The sequence below is a fragment of the Empidonax traillii genome, unplaced genomic scaffold (genome assembly GCF_003031625.1).
Source record: "Empidonax traillii isolate 1590-97213 ecotype Southwest subspecies unplaced genomic scaffold, ASM303162v1 scaffold258:size685985, whole genome shotgun sequence".
Lineage (NCBI taxonomy): Eukaryota > Metazoa > Chordata > Aves > Passeriformes > Tyrannidae > Empidonax > Empidonax traillii.
The window spans coordinates 45,104-65,550 of record NW_020955451.1 but is presented as its reverse complement, the minus strand read 5'-3'; the positions used below and the strand labels follow the sequence as shown (position 1 = coordinate 65,550).

The window sequence follows — 20,447 nt, the reverse complement described above, 5'->3', positions numbered from 1 at the left end:
CATGATTCCACATAAATGCTGCCATAAAACATCTGTGCAGCAGGGACCAAGGAGTGTCACACTGGGGAGATAAACAGACGAGTTTTAACAAACAAACAAGAAAAAACCACCACGATCATTTATTTAAAAAATAAATATTGGGGGGGGTGCTTTTTGCAGCCAAATCACCACATAGCTGAGCTTTGCTCCTGTGGCAGTGGAGCAACTGAAGCTCAGGACAGGAACATTTTTAGCCAGCAGTGTCACCAACCACTGGGACTTTGCACTTACGCTTCAACTCAGTAAGTTATTGCTAGAGGATAAGCCTCCTCCAAAAAGCAAAACCAAATTAAAATTATTTGTGAAAATTATCTACCTACCTGTAGAATTCAAACCTTAAGCCACACTGGATTTTTTAATAGAAACTAGAATAGAATAGAATCATTTAAATCTGTTCGATAACAGATATATGAAGAAACCATCAGAAAGAATAACTGAAAGGTGAAGTCTGACAAACAACTAAAGATTCAAATTATAATCTCTATTACAACCAAGACCTTTTGGTCTCAATAAAATTAAATTTCACAAAATTCTGTGCCACTTACTGCCTAATTCCACATGGGACTACCTTGGCTCACCATCCACAACTAAGTATTTCACTATATCAGGTCCTGTGATGATGTTTACTAATTTCCCTTTAAAAAAACCCCCTAATCTTAAATATTTATTTTCTCTTGGCAAGACTCTTCAGGTCAAATCTCTACTTTTGGAAAATGCCAAATAATTCTAACCCGGGGAAGAGGATTTGATGATAATCAGCACTATTTAAGAAAACAGAATCACCACTAAGCAAATTTCTATGACAGTTGAACATCCCTTGACACAACCACATGATTTGAGCAGCTCTACCTTTTACACTGACATTGTTTTATGCATTTTATTGCAGGACTGTTAAAGGAAGACACACTTCAACATCATCCCACATTCCCTTTTTATTCATAGTCCGAATGGAAGCCAATATTAACATCCCAAAACAAAGATGGATTTCTTAAGAGCATCTGACAGTAAAGCTGGTCAAATAAATGCCTCCTGCTTTTCTCCTCCTCTGCTGCTCCACTGAAGTCAAGTAGCTGTAACTACTTGACTACTTGATCTGCTAACAGATCCTGTGCCAGTTATTGCATGAATGCAAATTACATGTCACGTGTGTACAGCATCATTTTTTATAAATCTGGACTTTGCTGTAATGGTTATATTGGAAATAAGTCATCTGGGAAGAAAACCTGTGGTGTTTTTGAGGGGGTCTTCAGATGTATTCTGTGTCTGAAATTAAAAGGAAGTGTGTTTAGTGTATCTGATCTAAAATAAAAGTCTGCCACCAAAAATCTGTTTGCTTAGCCAACACATTCTACAGCATTCCAGTTTATTCAATTTGTGCACTCTGACCTGTAATACAATTCCAAGCACATAAGAAGGAAAACAGATACACAAAGATGACAGTAATGAAAGAACACACTGTTCATCAATATGAGGAATAAACCTTTATTATAGTTATTGACATACAACCTCTATAATTGACAGAGATGTAGGAGTTCCTATCAAAAAGAAACCATCGGAAATACAACTAAACTGAGTATTTTCACATAAAACACTTCAGGTATGGGGTTTTATTAGGTTATATACTTAAAATATACCACATAGGCCACTGAAAACAAACTAAAACACTTATTTCAGTTTGTTGGCAGTGCCCATGAAATAAGTTAACCTGACAAGAAATAAAAATTTAGAAAAAGGCACCTCATGAAACAGAAGTTCTTTACAAATATAAGTCATAAAAATCAAACCTATTCTCTGCAGAAAAGCAAGTCTTTCGAGCACAAAAGAAAATACAAGGACTCGTGGTAGGGCTGATGGGCTGTAAGATCTGTCACACTGAGCCAAAGGACACATCCCCTGCTCTCCAAAGATGGAAAGCCACAAACCTGTGGGTACATTATGAAAAACAGGACAACAAACATCCTTCTACACTAACATGCTGTTGGCTGCCACAAAACCAATCATTTTCATCCTCCAAAGCAGAAGCTGTTCTCCAGGGCATCCTGTTGAAAAGCCACAGAGGAAACCATCTCCCATCACCATCCTAAATTGTCCACACTAGCTGGGATACCATATGGCAGCGAGATCCCTTTGGTACCAGCAGACACCAGCAGCTCATCCAACACTGAGCATTAGGATCAAAGTCTCCACCTAAACTTCTGTGATACATTTATGTAGGGATAAAACTGATTCTGGGAGTTAGTTTAGGCAGAAGTCTTGAGTATTTTCCTGACAAAACCAGATTTTCCATACCTTTGTTCACAGCAGTTAAGAACTGCTTATTTCTTACAGTCTGCATCAAAACACCATTAGTAGACTTGACCTTAAACATGAGTCTTGCATTTTAAAATCTTCTACAGGTGTAGCTGAAGACCTTTTAGTAGTTAAGTTCCATTATTTATTCCTACAAATGGGAATTAATTTTAACTGAATTAAAACTACACCAAAACACAAACTCTAGTTGCCAGTTATAGGCCTTTTAGTTCCAGATTTATTCCTTCAAATACACCACACAAAATAACTTCAGCAGTAAAATACAGTATGTTAAAAAAAAAAACAAACAAAACAAAACAATATCTCATTTCCCAGTTCTTCCAAGGCTACAAAATTTTGATCAATCAACTGTAGGGGCACTTTATTGTTTTATACCACTGAACCACATACTCACTTTTCAGAATGAGTGAGATCTGTCATTGCAACTGTAAAGGTTTATGGAATTCAACCTCAAATAAAATAAAGTAAAAAAAGGCACATGAAATATGCACCTCTGTTTGCTGTTTACCAAAGCCAGACTGCCTGTTCTGGTGGACAATTATTGCTATTCCTAACATCTATGATTCTTTGAAACAAGATGGTTAATTAACTAACTAAATGGTTCCCTTCATAGACCCAAAAAAATACAGAAAAAAAATTGAGGGCATGTTATAAAAGGAGCTCATAATTAATATTATCATTAGGATTTCTACTGTTAAATTGTTTACAAAAATCAGACTCATGCAGTTGAGAGGGTGGCCCAAAAGCTTGGAAAGTGTCTTAAAAAACTTCCAAAGAGTAAAACAGGCCACCAGTTCTGCTCAGAAGGCCACATTACTGAACATGAGACTGCGCTGCCTGTTGCAAACCAAGCCTGGGGGAGTCAACATGAACCACTTGCTCAACTGCACCTTTCCTTTGAAGCAATTACTCAAATTCACTGCAATTCACCTCCAGAAGAGCCTTAGTTCTGAAGTCTACAGTTTAAAATAATCAAAGGATTTTTTTTTATTACTATATTATGTGTTTGTGTCAGCATTTAAGTCTAGTTCACACAATCAAAACAAGGGCTTAGTTAAATCTTCCCCTGAACACTTGCCCATAGTTCAAGGAAAAGCCAATTCCTCTTGTCACAATGCGTGGTTCCCTTTTAACAGGAGCCACTGCAAAGCAGAGATAGGAAGGCAGGAGTCACAGTGCATCACGGCAGGAAACATAAAGATGGTGACAAATATCAAAGAAATGAAGGCAAGAGTTTTTCTAAACTAGTAACATTTCAATTTTAGAGAAGGAAGCTATTTTAACTGAAATGCTAAAGAAGGGATATTTAGTCATCTTATCCATTTATTTAAGAGAAACTGCTTTTCTTCCATCACCAGGCAGCAGCGATTATTCTAATGCAGCATAATAAAGCAAGGATTTAAACCACAGATTACCTACCTGTAGATAACAAAGCACACTAAACTAATAGATGCCAGTTGACATCACTCATCTGTTGAGAAAGGCAGTCACCAATTACCAGCAGAACGATAATTTGTTTGTTTAATGATTATGCTAATTTACTGAACTCTCATTAGACAGATACACAGGCAGTATTGATGAGTTCCATAAGGCATTATAAAGTATGGCTGAATTATTTCAAAACAAATTAATCCAGAAAATATTGTACACTATTTAAAGGGATAATAAAAGCCTGGTAGGGAGCAAATCCTCCAGATTTGCTTCGGCAGCAAAGCTGACCTGGGAACTCACCCCCAAGGGCCTTGGGCCCTCCTAACACACGGGAGGGACTGAATCCACCTGGTATGGAATGCCAGGGCTCTTCAAACCCTGCAGGGGCACGTGGGCACCTGTAACCACAGCTCTGCTCCACCAGGGAGGGAAATGGTGTCCAGGTGAGGCACCAGCTCTGCTGAGCCCACAGGGGCTGAAGGACTCCGATTAGGACACTGGAGAACACAGTACTTCGCATTTTCCACCCACCCACCCACTGTACCTGCCTGTTATTGGTACTAATAATTTCTAACCTATCCACAGGAAAAGGGCAGTGAAAGCTGATTCATCTGCAGATTTGGTGCACTGCAAAATGGCCCTGAAACCAAAAGCAACTATTAAACTTTCCACTCATGATTCCTCTTTGCTTCGTGTTGAGGCTGCATCTAGATTCTCTTTTTATCTCTTAATAATTTTAAGTTCCTAAATTAAGAAGGAAAGAGAAATTGGTTTTTCACTTGAGAAAGGAATCACTACAAGCAATATCTGTCAATTTGTAATCATTTATTCATACACAATTTAAATGAGAAACAATATTAAGTTTTCCTTCAAATTTCAGGTCTTGCCAAAGGAGTTTTATTTCAATAATATCGTAGAAATGAACAGAAATTTCTATCAAATAAACACCTATAAAATACTCTCTACATGATACGGCTATATATGCCACATTCCTGCCTTTTAAGAAGAAAATACAAAGTCAGACACAAGAGACTGCAGCAGGGTGCATTTTTAGGCAGAGTAGGAAGGCCTGACATTTATGTGTAATACAGGACAGTTCAAAGTAGCAAGATCCTGCAGAAACCAATTATAAAAAGAACAGTTCCAACCTCAACCTGAACAGCCTACCCAGAATGTTAAAATTAACCTGGGAGAGTGAATGATTTAACTAAAGAAATAAGCCTACTGGATTTGACCCCAAAGTCAAGTCATGAATCAAACTCCCTCACTCTCCCCCGATTTCCTCACTGAAGTGGGTGAACCTTCCCAAAACTCACTCACTAGCTGAACTGTCAACTTTCCTAGGTAACTGAATCTAAAAATATGTGGCTCTATTCAAGCTTTTTAAGATGAAAATTCAAATGCCATCATGACTGGGGGGACTGCGCATTTCACCCACTACCTCAAAATTAACGTGACATACTTGTGAGGATTTCTCTCTTCCACCTTCAAAACAACATTCCCTTCCACTAAAAAAACACATTAAACTGCAATGACATATTAATCAATATATATTAGGAAACATATAATGATAGTTCAACATCCCTCTTTATTTCTGATTCAGAGCTTTTTTTTTCCTCTCCCACTGGTGGGATCCCTTGGCTGGGAAAGGGGAACATCAGGAGTGTGTCCATCAGTTCTGAAGCAGCTGGGTGCTGTCGAGGCTTTCTTTGCTTTATTTATCTCTTTCATTAAAGCCCACCTCCTAAATCTTTCCTCAGTGGCTCCAAGAGAAAACAGGACAATTTTTCTGTGCTTTAACAAATTTCGCATCTCAGTTATGTCTTGGATATTTCACAGTATTGCAGATAAAAGAGTAAGGATAGTAAATGTACTCAGGGTGGAAGTGGGACTGAAAATCCTGCCTGCAACCTTAACAAAATGCAATGACTCCCTTAACAGTTCTCCTGAATGTTCCTGCTGCCTCTCTACTGCAAGAAACCCTTTTACTTCGAGGGTTCCCGAATGTTTGTCCTACTGTGTTCTTTTGATTTTATCTTCTACTCCTCCTTGTCCTTTTATAATCAGTCTGATTGCAAACTGATTGATCCCAGGCTTAACCTCTGCACTCCCCTGGAAATGATGTAGTGTGATGTGATGTTCCTAAACTGCAGAACTCAGTTGGGTCATTAGCTCCAGAAAGCACAAATGAAACTACACAATTCTGTTCCAATGTGCCTTTAAATCTCATTTACAAACTCAGCATTCTGATTTATCCTTCTGTTTACTTCTCATGCAAGGAAGCAGAGACAAGAATGAACTTGAAGCAAGTCCTTCACTCATTGCAGATTTAAAGTCTCCAGTAATGATTATACTCTATAGACTTATTTACAGCTTGCTTACACTCAGGGATTTTGACAGCTATTCTGTAAATACACTCTCCTACCCACTAAGCTCCATTGTAAACCACCAGGAACATGCACAGGGTCAGACTTGAGCTCCTTCTGTCATCCTTATTGTCCTTATCTCACAAACCCAGAATCGGAGCCCACATCCTTGTGCACTACAAGGCAGATCGTAGCAGCCACCACCTGGATGATCTGTCTGGTGTCTGCAGGAAGATATGCTTTTGTGAGGACCACAGTCCTCAAAAGTGAAAGAGGAGATGGTGGAAGGATTGTCCTCTTGAACAGTTTGACCCTGACCTCACTCCTCCATTTCCCACACCTCGCCAGCCCATTGCTGAGCAGCTCTTCTAGCCAGGCTGCTACAGACTGACCTCCAAATTAAGCAGGACATCACCAAATCCCTGACAACCCACAACCTGCTCCCCACCCAGGGGAGCATTCAGGCCTCTATTTAAATGCAAACAGCAAAATAAAATTTCTGCAAATTAACTGACAGCACACTTCTGGCAGGAAGTTCTTGGATGCTTTTTGGTCAGTGTGTAAAGGCTTCCTGAGCAGAGCTGAGCACACTCCCACCCCCCCAGCCTTCACCTGGGCAGTGACTCACTAGCAACTTTGGAAAACGCAGCTGAAACACAGCAGATACCTCATTCTGCAGGATTACTTAGAAACTGCCTGGTTTGACCAACATGCCTGAGGTCACACCACAAACCGAGTGTCCCAGAACAAAGCTGCCTGCCTGAACACCAAGCTGCCAGTCCACTCAAAGGGTCAAACTCATGCCCTCCCTTCTTACTTCACAGTTTGTTTGCAAGCAGTTTTTCCTTGCATTTTTAAACTGAAATTCAGCAGAATAAAACAGTTTTAAAATGACTTACAAGCCTTTGCTTGGGTAAAGGAAGAAGAACCTGAACTCACAGATCCAAATTCTGCCTTTGTCAATGTGCCCCACCATCAGAAGCTCTGTTTTGCATTAGTAATTAATTTTAGTCAAATTATGTTCATTTTGCTTTTTTAAACTTCAAAGCTTCAAGAGAAGCTTACTTTCCTGACCTAAAAAGTAAGGCTTTGAAGTATCTGATGAAAATAAACTCAGTACCATACACACCTGTATAATTAGTTGCAGAAAATATCATAAATTACATTCTCTGCCTTGGCAAGTGAAAGGAGATTGTTGGTGATATGCACCACACATTCAAAAAGTGAAATAAACCATCTCCCCATAAATCAGAAATATTCTTTTATTTTAAATATCTTCGGGGAAATTTAATATATTTTGGTCTCATCTTAGAAGAGTGTTTAATTTCCTAATTTTTTACAAGATTAAAACTAGGCTTTTATCCAACCATAAATAGTAAATATAACCAGGAAAAAATAAATCTAAAACTCTTTTAGCACCCAACACGAGACAAAGTACCCACTACCAATTTTTCGTGTACTGCATCCTAATTAGGCTTCCTGAATCATTAGAAAACTCAAAGCATTGTCAATGGGTTGAACAGAAATGTGTCTTAATTCCTATCTCAAGTAATCATATCTATCAAAGAAGCATTTCACGCCTACCATACCCTGGAAGAATACTTTTTCAAGTGTTAGAAGTCACTGGTATTTTAAGAAAAACACTCATAAAATGCCAATTTCGACAGTTTGAGCTCTGTTTTTCATCGCAGAGAAGCAAATGTAAACCACATAACCACAGTTTTTCTGTTCCAGCTCTTTAATAGCTGAAGTCAAATCATGATAATTTCCATGCTGCCAACTATGTCATCACAGATTATGACTTTGAGCACTGAGCAGTATAACACTCCCAAGCAACAAAAATGCAAATCCCCAGGGCAGTAAAGAAATATAGAATAGTATCTACAGAAGCAGTTCCACTGCACACCTAAGTCATACCTGGCTCATTAAACCAGTGCAGAATTGACTGTAACAGTTTCTATCCTGGAGACAGCAAAAAAAAAAAAGACTGGTACCCATTTTTTGTTTCAATCTGAATGCTTCATAACTTTTATCAGTAACAAGTCTTAGTTTTAATTAGACCATTTGCCTGAGACTGACATGAAGCAGACAAAGATAGAAGAGACAGAGAGCAGAGCTGAGGAGAGACCAGAAACTACCCAGAATAATCGATAGAAGCTGTGTTTCAATAGGAAGCCAAATATTAAGAACTTTCTTCCTTCCTCAGCAAGTAATTTCTTTATGAATATTTCTGCATTATTGACACTGGAAATTCACCATGCTGCCACTCCCAAATCTCAAAGCAAGTTTAGCACACTATAAGAAGCATCATCTCATCATCAAAGACTGACCCTCCCCATCTGAGACTGACACCTCTGCCATGTTTTTATCACCTTGGACAGACTATGGGGCAGTTGGAAGATTTTGGAACTCCCTATTAGCACTAACAGAATATTCCCTGAGGAGACATAAAAACATCCCAAACACACAGGTTATGCACCAGAGGTTTTTACACTTGGTTGATGCCTTGATGTAAAAAGATCTATACAGCTCCTAAAACTCAAATGTATATGGGCAGCACACAGATCACAAGTAAATTAAATTTAGCCTTAAAAAAACCCCAAAACAGTCACTGTGCATAGTTCTGATTGGCATGATAAACCTACTAAAACATATAGCCTGACTATATGGAGGGAGAGCAAGGAAAAGTTTAATCCCATGGAATAGAACTTCCAAGCCCAAAGGATGACATTACTTCAGTGATGAAGGAAATTGGAACTATGTCCAGCCTTGTTTCTCGTGCCACACTGAGGCCCATGCTGTATCCATGGAAATAAGCAACATCCACTGCTCTTCCCCAGCTTCCAAGGCAGACATTTCCCCAGGGAGAGCTGTGGGGTCCCTGACCAGTTCTCTTTGTTTGCACACACGAGGTCCACTCGTGTCTCCTGTTGTTGGCTCCTCAGTCATCTGCACTGGCAAGTTGCTATCAAAGCCCTCCAGAAACCTCCTGGATCGCTTGATTACTTGTGCCCTCCTGGACTGTCCCCGCAGCAGACACTGCAGGGAACCAAGCCCTCTGTGAGGAGCAGGGCCTGCAAAGATGAGGCTGCCTCCAGGTGTCTGAAGCTTCATCTGATTCTTGCTGGAGGAGCTGCAGAACACGCACAACAACACTCTAAATAACCGTGTCTGCCCACTAACCCTGACCCACAGGTTCTCAGACGTGTGGTCCACCCTCCCTAGATGGAACTCCAGCATTCCAGCTGCTCTGGAATCATGTTCAATCACTCCACACACACCATCTTTAAAGCAAGCTGGAAATATCTGTTCCTCTACTTCCAAAATTTATGGTGTTACTTTGGACTATTTTAAATCTGAGCCATTTAACCGAAAAACAAATCTAGGCTGAAACTCTGCATGAAAGAATTCAATTAAATAGATTCACTATTTCCAATGTGTTTGCAGTGACAGAACTGAAGAAGCTACAAAAGTTAAGGGGAAAATACATTTCTCATGCCATCTTCAGACCTTAAGCAACTACTATGATGACAATAAAAGGGATATGGTTGCTTTTAATAGCCCTTTCCTCTATAATTATCATAAGTAGCTGTATTTTTTAACTATACTCATCATTGTTATCCATATTTGCACATATAACTCTTCCCGTAAGTGGAAATTCCCTGACATTTTTATGCCAATATTGTGTATGAACAACTTTTTTTTTTTTTTTTTTTTTTTTTTTTTTTTTTTTTTTTGCACAAGGTAGTAACTGCTTTCTTGGCTGGCATGAAATTAGCGGATGTCAAATTAAACTGTTCTTTTGTCCACAGATCCCTCAGAGGAAGATATCAAAAGAACGATGAAGCGTTCCATTAGTAAATTGTATCTGGTTTTTAATTTGCAGCTTCATATTTTTCAGTCAAAAGTCTTGGACAAGCAGACAAACCTACCAGGCATGATCAAAAATCTCCCTTCATTTTCCATTCCTCCTGACAATTCTTAGAAAACTTTCACATCTCACAAAGAATTTAGGTGGACAAGAGTTAAGACATCAAAGGTGTGCGAGTGATTCTATCTCCTCCTTACACAGACTATTTTTCATGGCTTACATTCCTCAAAGTCTATCTATTCCTGTAATACCTCGCTGTTTTCCATCTACCGCAGTTATTGCCCCCAAGAGTTTCCTTATTGCTCCAGAATCTTTACAAACACGCTGTACAAATGCATGTTTAAAGTTGCTGCTACTGATCCTCTCAAAATACCCACCCCTGCTCAGGCAAATAAAACACTTCCATTTATAATTAAATCATTAAAAAAAAAAATAACCCTTTTGTTCCAAACTAGATTGCTAGCCATTGAATACCTAAAGTCATTATTTTGCCTGCTGCACCTTTTTTAAGGCAGTCATCTGTAATGTTTTCTTGAGGATTCAAAGTAAAGGTACAGAACTAAGGGAAAGTAGAGGAGCTCTCAGGCCACCTCCTTCCCAGGAATGCTGCTGGTGTCAGCGGGGACCAGAAAGAAGCTCACTTGGCCCAGTCACAGGCCACCCTCACTCCCTGCCTCCAGCTTTGCAGATGCTTTCACTGTCTAAGGCACAGAAACCACACGGGAAGAAATCCTCTCCTGTGAGGGTAGAGAGGCCCTGGCACTGATTACCCAGAGAAGCTGTGGCTGTCCCATCCCTGGAAGAGTCCCAGGCCACCCTGGATGGCATTTGGAGCAGCCTGGTCCAGTGGAAGGTGTCCCCGCCAGTGGCAGGAGGTTGGATGGTCTTTATAGTCTCTTCCAACCCAAACCAGGCTGTGATTCTGTGATGCACAAATTAAAGACAAACAGGGCAGATCAAAATTGGTCTGTCACCAAGTACTACCCATGTGCAAGGTAAATAAACCCAAATGAATGATAATAAATCACTTACAAGACATTGAAAAAGCACTTGTATTAAACAAAACAGTCTTTGAGTGAAATACCCCAACTCACATCCATGCCCAATGGGGGTTGTGAGTGCCTAGAGCTTTCTGATTTTAGATACAAAGTTGATGCACTCTCAGCTCATTGTAAAAATTAAGCAAAATGTAATTCAATTTTGAAATACGTTCTTGTAGTTTAGGAAAACCAGTGAGCAAACAGAAAGAGACCAGAGAGGGGACAGGAAGAAAAAAGCTCATGAGTCAATCTGTTCAACAAACCAGCACTTTCTAAACAAGCAAACAAACCAAATCAAGTGAAACTCAAGAACTAGCATTAACTGACCATATTTTGTGCCATCAGTATAAAACATTAACTGAAGATCTGGAAGAAATGCTCCAACAAGTATTTCACTTTCTTCACAGTTAACATTAGCTACTAATTATACAAGAACAACACCATCAGCATAACATCACAAACAAACTAAACACCAGTCTTGGGTTTTCATTTTCATTACCATATTAAAGGAGGGCTTCAGCTCAGTTCAGAATGTGTTTTAAGTATCAATCATGCAACAGAGACTTCAAGAGCACAGCACAGCTCCACTATTAAGGAATTTTTCACAATAGCCACTCTTAACTTCGTTTCATGCCCACTCCTGCTGCGTTATCTAGTTAAAATGAGATCAATAGCCAGCTATTAATTATGGATCAATCTTTAATTACCAGTTCCAAAGTTACTGTCATAAGCAGTTGCACAGGTACCAAGATTTCTGTCCTGTGTTTATTAAAATGCTGTGGAAGAGGTGAGCATGAGCTGAGTCACAGATGGCTGGAAACTGCTTTTCTCAGCAGAGAGTATTGAAGGAGGAAATTTTCTAGAGAAAATCCTTAGGGTACATGCTCAAAGCTGCAGATGATGGTCTCAAACATGCACAGAAAAATTGGACTGGCCGAGGCAATAATGAGCAGAGTTACTCACTACAGGTGTTGTCAACAGCAACAATAAAAATTTATCAATAAAAATCATCCTGGAACTGTTACCTGGGAGCGAGTCCCCAAAACAGGGAGGGGGAGAATCTCATCCCTAAGCATTAAATGAGTACATTTCCAATTTTTGCTGAAAATGAACCTTCCAGGCAAGAGAGATGATAATACAGCAGAGAAATTATCTCCTTCTAAGAAACAAATAAACCCCAAGTGTTTCTAAACCCTCATCTCACTTTTCTGTATCCTCAGAAGAATCTCAGTATCTTCAAACATTCTTCGTAGCATCCCTCTTGGCAGTGAACAGCCAGAAAGACCAAATGAAAGGCCTTTTATTTTTTCCAAAAAAAGGATAAAAAACTAAAAGTTGCTACATACACTGACACTATTCCAGAGAAAAACAGGAGGAAACAGTCACTCAGATACCTGTAAAGAAAACACAGCTTGTCTACTGACACTTCATCTAGTTCCTCAGGAGGCAGATCAATAAAAAATAGAAAACCACTTGCTTTTATATCAAAAACTTTAGCCAATCCTAAATATACTCAAGCAAGGTAAGGAGTCTCTTTGGATAAAGTGTTTGGACGTTCAGATGGAGGGTCAGGAGGAAGGGTTTACTCATCCACAGCCAGGTTTAGGACCACAGGTGTCCCTGCTAATTCTCCACCTAATGTCATATTCATGAAGGCTCTCTCTTCTCATCTAATTAGCCCTATCCCCTGATTGTACCCCCATGAGGTACAAAGGAAGGTAAATCAATGCAGCAAATTGCAGCTTTTCTACTTCAAGACAAAGCTGTGAATATCTGTGCCAGAGCCAAACTGCTCCCAAGGTAGAAGTTGCACCAGCATAAAACTCACTAAAAAATTGACAAAATATGAATTTTTTAAAAAAAAAAATAAAAAAAATCACAGTCTGAGGTTATATTTATGTTTTCATTTCCTTCTTTCATCTTAAAATAGGATTCAATAACCATGTGTTTAATGGAACTGCCGGGGAGGAGTGGGCCAAACATCTGCTCCACTTTGGCATTTCAGTTTTGTCTAGAGTTTGAGGAGGGCTTTCCTGTCATTTGGTTGAGGTGCTTACAGAAAAAGCTGTTTGTGAAAGTCTGTAGGCTCGTGTATTTCCTGCCTCAAAATGTAAAACCTCGCAAATTACAGCAAAACTGCCAACCAGGAAAAGCCAAACAGGGAAACAGTCCAAACCTTCAAGAAATTTTCAAGAACTTCATACAAAACTAAGAAAAAAACAAGAGTCTGGCATTGAAGTAGCTTCTGAAGTCATGAATTGAAAAGTTTTCAGTAGTGTTTTGTGTTGCATGGAGGATCAGCTACCACAGCTGATAAATTCTTAACGACAACACAACTTTCTCTGTTCAGTGTTAATGAGGCTTCACAGGCATCCAAATCTAAGAACTGAAGGCATCTGCAGGGAGCAACCTTGCACAGTTCCCTATTTCTAATATCTGCAGCATTCAGCAGATTTTACAACAGGAAGATTGTTTAATTCCATCTTCCTGCCCTTGCTTTTTTTTTTTTTTTTAATATATTTTCCACACACTTGGAATTTGGATGTGTTCTGGCAGGACTGAGCCTTGCTTGGAAGGCTGGGATAGGGTCCATAACACACCAGTCAACCTGCTCACTCTATTAGAATACCAGAGAGTTACCTTGAGCGGGTTTTTTTTTTTTTTATGATTCTGATTTAATTGTTCCTCATTTATATTCATCGCCGAATTCCGCTGCATCTGAAGCTATTTTGAAAACACAGCATTCTCCCAAAGGGCCCAATCCAACTCCCATTCAAATAAACAGCCTTCAGTGGAGCCTATTTGTTGCCAGCCAACAAGATTGAATTCTGCAGCGGAGTGGTCCCTGGAGCGTTTGTCACAGCTCTTTACAAATATTGCTCCAGCACGAGCGGCTCTAAATACGCTTGTCCACACGCTCTGCAGACAACTGAAATCTATCTTTTATCTTCTTAGAACACTTGGTCAGATTTAAACTCCAGAAGCACAGAGAACTGAATCTAGCACAAACACAAGAAGCAAAAAGAGCAAAAAAATGTTTAACAGCTTTAAATGGTAAAGAGCCAAAGGGAAAGCAGAAGGACGATAAAATATTTTCATGCCATAGGATCAAGTACCATTTATTCCACCCCTAAAATGAAGTTACAGGGGAAAACGTGTGGGGGCAGATTATAATGACAGCACACAACCAGATTTCCCAAAAAACTTGTTCCAGCACAACTATGAACATCAACAGTTTTGAAATAATAAGAAATTTTGCAACAGATACAGAGTGTACACACCACTCCAATCTTAAGTCACGAGGGTTATGAGGAAAGATTTTAAATCTCACCAAGAATCTCCTCACACATGGTTACCAAAACAACAAAGTGTAGAGAAGATGAAATTAAGAAATACCAGTCTTATAGAAGACCCTTATCTGTGAAAAGAACAATGTGATGGTCTTCGAGGACAGGTTTTGATGGTTTATGGTAAATAAATAAAGTAACAGTGTAACTTCTGGTCTGAGCCAAGGAAGGAATGATACAAATGACAAAAACTCTTTCAAAGGATCTTACTCTGGTGTCGTTTATCCTACTTTGTAGCGCAGAAATGCAGGCTCTGGTTGATCAACTTGTTTGTAGCTTAAAGTCTAAGGCAGGGGAAGATTAGGAGATTGTTTAGATGGGAGTTCTATTATGTAACATTGCAAAACTGAAGACCTTTCTACAGCAAAGTGGTTTACTTTGAAATTAACAGCTTGATTTGTTGTTATACAGTATTGACGTGGCTCTTGAAAATAGCCTACTTGGAAAGCACAGATCTTGGGAGACGCTCTCAGTATCTGTCAGAGTTCAGAAACAGAATAATAAAATGTGATTTATAATACAAGTTCAGCATCTCTAGTTCAAAAATAACGCACAAATAAAGATTTATTTTTTTTTAAAGTTGGCCACCTTGATATCCTAAGAATACTCTTGAGAGTCTGAGCTGACACTCAGTGATTTCAGTGGGTTATTTATAGGGTTACTCCGTGCCTTGAGAGACAATAGAATAGAACATTAACTCCTAATTTCTACCTGTACCTCAAATCCCACTGCAGTGCAAGATAAAGACAGGGCTTAAAACTGAGCTCAACCAAAACACCCTCTATATTGAGATGACTGTCCAGGCAATGCTCCACACTCCAGCCTTTCCAGGCTCTCCACATCAAAGTCCTGCAAGAACAGGGATGTTACCTCCAAGTTCCTTATTGTAGGATCAGATTCACGTAAATCACAATGGCATGAATGCACCTTCAACATGCACCAAACACTGCTGGGAGCGACAACACTGTTCTTTCATATTAATATATTTAAATGTGAATATATATATATACAGATAAATATATGTACACACACACACATAAACATCCTCTCCCTGTCTGTGTGTGTTTATATGAAACAGACACATCCTGAATCAACAAATCAATTGCACTGAACTGCTGAACCATATACCCAGCATTAAAATAAGAAATCTGGGCACAAAAGATTTCAGATTTAAAAAATCAAGCCAGCTAACCTCCTTCAGGTTAAAGGATAAACCACACAGAAGCAGTTGCACCACACAATTTAAGTTCAGCACCAACGTCCCACTTTATCCAACAGCCATCCCACGCCGTGCACCTGCAGCCACGAGCATTCCCAGTGGTGGCACCTGCGGAGCACAACCCGCCACACACTTTGTTCCCTCCAGAGGCTCTTGTCTTGGGGAAAAAAAATACTTCTGCTCGGAAACGTGGGCCAAAGCAGTTCCCATGCAGCTGCTGCTGATAAAAATACAAACTAAAGAAGCTGGTTGCCAAAGGCACCAGAGCTGCCTACTCTTGAGGTGAATAATGAACTCCTGCTACACCTCGGGAGAGCTCCTGAGCAGGAGCCCTTCCAGGAGGCCCTTTCACTCTTTCCCAGCACAGGTCTGAGGTCCAAGGCCACCAGGAATCCTGAGCTGTGACCGACCTTCCCGGTGGGCATCACTCACCCCAGCCTGACCCCAGCCACCCGCGCAGAGCCAGAGCCAAACCGATGCTGCCAGCTGAAACGTGTCTGGATAATCGGCATTGCTTCACTTCATTTCACGCAGTTGTGTTAATGAAATAACCAGGAGCAGTGAGAGCTGCAGGGGCAGGAGGCGCTCAGAGCTGGCGCCGCAGGTCACGCTTTTGAGCCGCCCAGCCCTGACCCGGCGCCTCAGCCGCAGCCTCGCCCCGATCCCTCAGGGCTCCCCAGGCTGGACGCGTCCTCCATCCAGCCCGGGCATCAGCAGCCCCAGCTCCGCCACGGCGGGAGGCGAAGGGTCCTTCCCGCTGCCAGAACACGGGCGTGGAGAGCGGAGGCTGCGAGCGGGGAAGCCGGGACGGGCGGTGCGGGGACGGGCTGCGGAGCGGAGGCTGCGGCGGCCGGGGCCGGTCTCACTCACCGGGAAGCCGCCCCGCAGGCGGGCGGATCGCAGGGCCAAGTCCCTCAGCACAAACCCCGCCGGCCTGGCCAAGGGAGCCGCCATCTTATCGCTGTCCCCGCCCTGCCCCGCGCCCTGGGCGGAAGCCCCGGCGGAGGGCGGAGAGGGAGCGGCGGGGCCGGTGCGGGGCTGAGGGGGTGGGCTGTGAGGGGCTGCTTGTTCGGCCTCGAGAAGAGGCGACTGAAAAGGGACCTCACCGATATGTCTCTTCTCGAGGCCGAACAGGCTCAGCTCCATCGCCCTTTCCCAAGAGAGATAGCACACCTTGCCTCACACCAGCACCCCACGGTGCCGTCCGCGCCCACACAGCCCCCGCAGCCCCTCACGGAGAGGGTGTGGAGTCTCCCACGCTGGGGATATTCCAGAGCTGTCCGGGCACAATCCTGTGTGACTTATAATCACATGATAAACCCTGTGCCAGGTGACCCACTGTGGTCTCTCCCAGCCTGACTCATTGTGGGATTCTGGGATCCTGTGGAGGTTTGAGGTGACCGTGCCGAGCATGCAGGGCCAGGGGCCGGTGTCAAGCGTTGGAATGGGCAGCCAGGGAGGTGGTGGAGTCGCCATCCCTGAAGGTGTTTAGGGAAAGACTGGAAATGGCACTGAGTGCCACGGCCTAGTTGACAAGGTGGTGTTCAAACTCAGAGGTTTTCCCAACCTGAATGATTCTGTGATTCTGTGAAAACCTGTTAGTTAAGGCCAAACCTGAGACACTGAATTTAAGCCCGCCTGGGGGACGGTACCGAAGACCGGAGCTCTGGTGGAGGGCTCATGACTCATCACATCGATATAAAATCTAACATCGGAGTTCCCAATGCAAGCAGAGGTTTCATGAAAGTGAGTCCCAGAAGCCAGATCTGCAAAAATAGCGCCAGCTATCAGGAATGACTTAGGGGCTGGTGTAGACACAAGTGTATCATCTCTACAATCTGATGCGAACTCAAGAGTCAAATGGCCTGATCTTTGCAGTTATGGTCTCTGTGTGACCCCACTGGCCATTTCTGTGTCTGGTTATGGTTAATGCACACTTTGGATGATCTGCCTGTAAGTATTGGAGAGTTAACTTTAAATAGCTCACTTAAATTGTCCATTAACGATCATGCTTTGAAAAAAAATAAATTGCTAAAATTGAGCAGTGGATGAGATACACTTGCAATTTTACCACAATTCATATTAAATTCACTTATATGGAATCGTGCAGAGTTAGCATTATATGGAGGCACATTAGTTATGCTGAACATTATTTATTTAGTGTTTCGTGATGAAATAGTTGGAAAAACAAAACAGTCAAATCCCAGTCTTCTAGTCCAGGTTGTGAGTGGAAACAAAGGAGAACGTACCTGTCAGCGCTTAGAACTTGCGTTCCCAAATGTATTTTTTTACAAAAAAAATCAGGACTCCCTTATTGGAATTTAATCAGCAAATAAATTATACTTCTATTAGGGAAAAAATATGCAATTTCATAAAAACTGAGGTGCCAGAAAAATCTAAAATTGAACACCTTTGTCTTTGTCATGACAATTTAAGTAATGTAATATATTTCAATAAAGAATCTGAAGATGCAGCTTTTTGATAGCATTGAACAGTAATGTATGGTACCCAGTATTAAGCCAGGTATTACTGTGTGCTGGTTCTTTCAGAGTATTATATACCGCCTTTGGTATTATGATGAAGGAACTATGATTTCATTTTTAGTTTCGTGACTGTGGTTCAGTAAGCACAAAGTTCCCTATTCATGCAGACTATTATGGCTGTCGGCATTAGGTTTATATATATAATAGGTATATAAGCTTTCAGATAATGTGTGTGAATAGCATGCAAGGCTATCATTTAATGCTATGAGGAGCACTTTCACTGCATAATATAAATAGTGGAGAACCTTCTTTACTCTATTTTTATTGTTTAGATTTAGGGGGAAAACACTGCAGATGTACAGTGTGGGTTAGTCACCAAGACATGATTTTTTTTTTTGTATCTGTAGAGTAGAAGATATCTGACCTTTAAAGGAGAAAAGGTACACAGATTCATTGTCTTCACATTTGGTTTCCTTCTGTGTATGTGGAAACTACAGAAAATTTAGATAAAACATATTTCTGAAGCAATTAGAGCAAGCAGGAGCCAGCATTGTTGGAACATGGGGTACAAGGATATGTGTGTGTGAGAGAGAGGAGACATACACATTAATTACTGTTAAGGAACACACTTGGAATGCAGGAATTTGGGAACAGCTAAGGAATAGTCTCAACACATTACCCTCTCAAATAAGGAGGGAAGGGAAGTGAACTGCAAAATAAAAAAGGGTAGGCAGAGAGGCCAATTTCAGAGAACATTCCTTCCAAATATTCCTCCCTGTACCCTTGCATGAATATGCAGCAATTGAGAGTGCTGCCTTTCTCCTCTCTTCCCCAGGTTACAGAAAAGGCTAGAATGTAACTAAGCTTTTTAGCAATGGCCCACTTAATGCAAAACAACCAGTAATGTTTTTGCAATTATGTTTAAAAAAAGCATCGAGTAAGGTTTATACCTCTTAAGAACTTTCCTTAAGGCTAAATAGTTAATAGTGTTCAAGTGAAAACCTTTAGAGATGAAAAAAATTACCTCACGGGTAAAGCACGATTTTAAGTGTTTTTGTATTTCTTCATCGTTGCAGTGGTACTTGCTAACACTATATATTAATTTTCTTATCTGTGCAGATTGCCTTCCAAACCAGCATTTGCTGAAGGTGGATGTCTCACTGAGCACATGGATGATGTTTTCAGCCATTCAGGAAGGTTGTTTATCCTTAACTTGTTATTTAACCATAAACCCACTGGACAAACACAAACCCATTTTAGCCAGCAGAGCTGAATGGAGCTTTTTTTTCTTAATAATTTTTCCTGAGCAACTTGTCTGAGCTCATGCTGATACATGTCAGGAATAAAACCATTATTTCAGCAGCAAAGCAGGGATCTTATGTTTTCATAAATGATCCTCTTCTAATTTAGACTCAAAGAGAATTGGGGAATTACATCTTTTCTTATTCACATGATTAGTCTTAAAACTGCAGCAGAGTCAGATGAGCCCTCACATTTCTACCTTGGCTTACTGATGAAGCGGTTGCTCTAGTCAGTTTTTGATGGGTTGTAACCCCTTTTCAGAGCACTGTAACCAATGGGCTGGAAGGCATTTCATCATCTGCCTCTTACCTTGTCGTTACTCTTGGCTCAACTATGGAACCTGAGCTTTGTATTCACATAAATTTTGTAGAGACCAACTTAATCTGTGTGTGAAAGACATACCACAAGCAGCAAACCCAAGAGTAATGTGTGAGGGTATTAAAACTGCAACAAACTCACTCAAATAGCCCCACTGTGGGTGACTGAGGAACAGGAAACAAGGCTTACGGTGTCACTCCAGAGCACAAGTCCTGGTGCACAACGTTCCTCTCAGTTTATGATGCTGTCTCAGCCCTTCACTATTCCTGATTCCTTTCCTCTGTTCATGTCTCCTTGTCTTCAAATGTAAAACTAAAAAGAAAAATGCATTGTAAGTGGGTGGGGAAAAGATTAAAATGACAATGTTCAAATCTAAAAAGAAGGATGGAAATAAGGAATGAAAAATAGCATATTAGAACTGAGAATTACCTCCCAGATCACTGAGTTCAGTCGTTGCATACAGCCACAAAATTGCCATTCATTAAAAAATTATTGGAATATAATGGAAGGGATCCTGGAAGCAAGCAGGATGGGGTGTTTCTTGGCTAGATAGGATCAAATGTCCTGGTTGCACTGTCTTCAGTAAACATGAGCTCTGTGTACTGCTGCATCCTCGAAGTGTGTGTGTAAATATCAGTTTGCCCTTTGCATTTTCAAATTTCCTGCCCCTCTGCTGTACACAGTGAAACTTGTATGAGGCTTGAAACAAAAGAATCATGTG

The 20,447-nt window shown here is 40.9% G+C and overlaps 1 protein-coding gene across 2 annotated transcripts in view; it reads right to left on the bottom strand.

Moving 5' to 3' along the window:
• The window catches only part of SUCLG2 (succinate-CoA ligase GDP-forming beta subunit), a 106,161-nt gene extending 89,567 nt beyond the window's left edge, over positions 1-16,594 (bottom strand). Inside the window, exon 1 of one of the 2 annotated variants that reach the window (XM_027889301.1) lies at positions 16,494-16,594. In XM_027889301.1, coding sequence (XP_027745102.1) covers positions 16,494-16,577 — 84 coding nt within the window. In that variant the 5' untranslated portion in view covers positions 16,578-16,594. The remainder of the gene's footprint in view (positions 1-16,493) is intronic. The other variant, XM_027889302.1, reaches the window with a different exon arrangement.
• Positions 16,595-20,447: the final 3,853 nt, after the last annotated feature.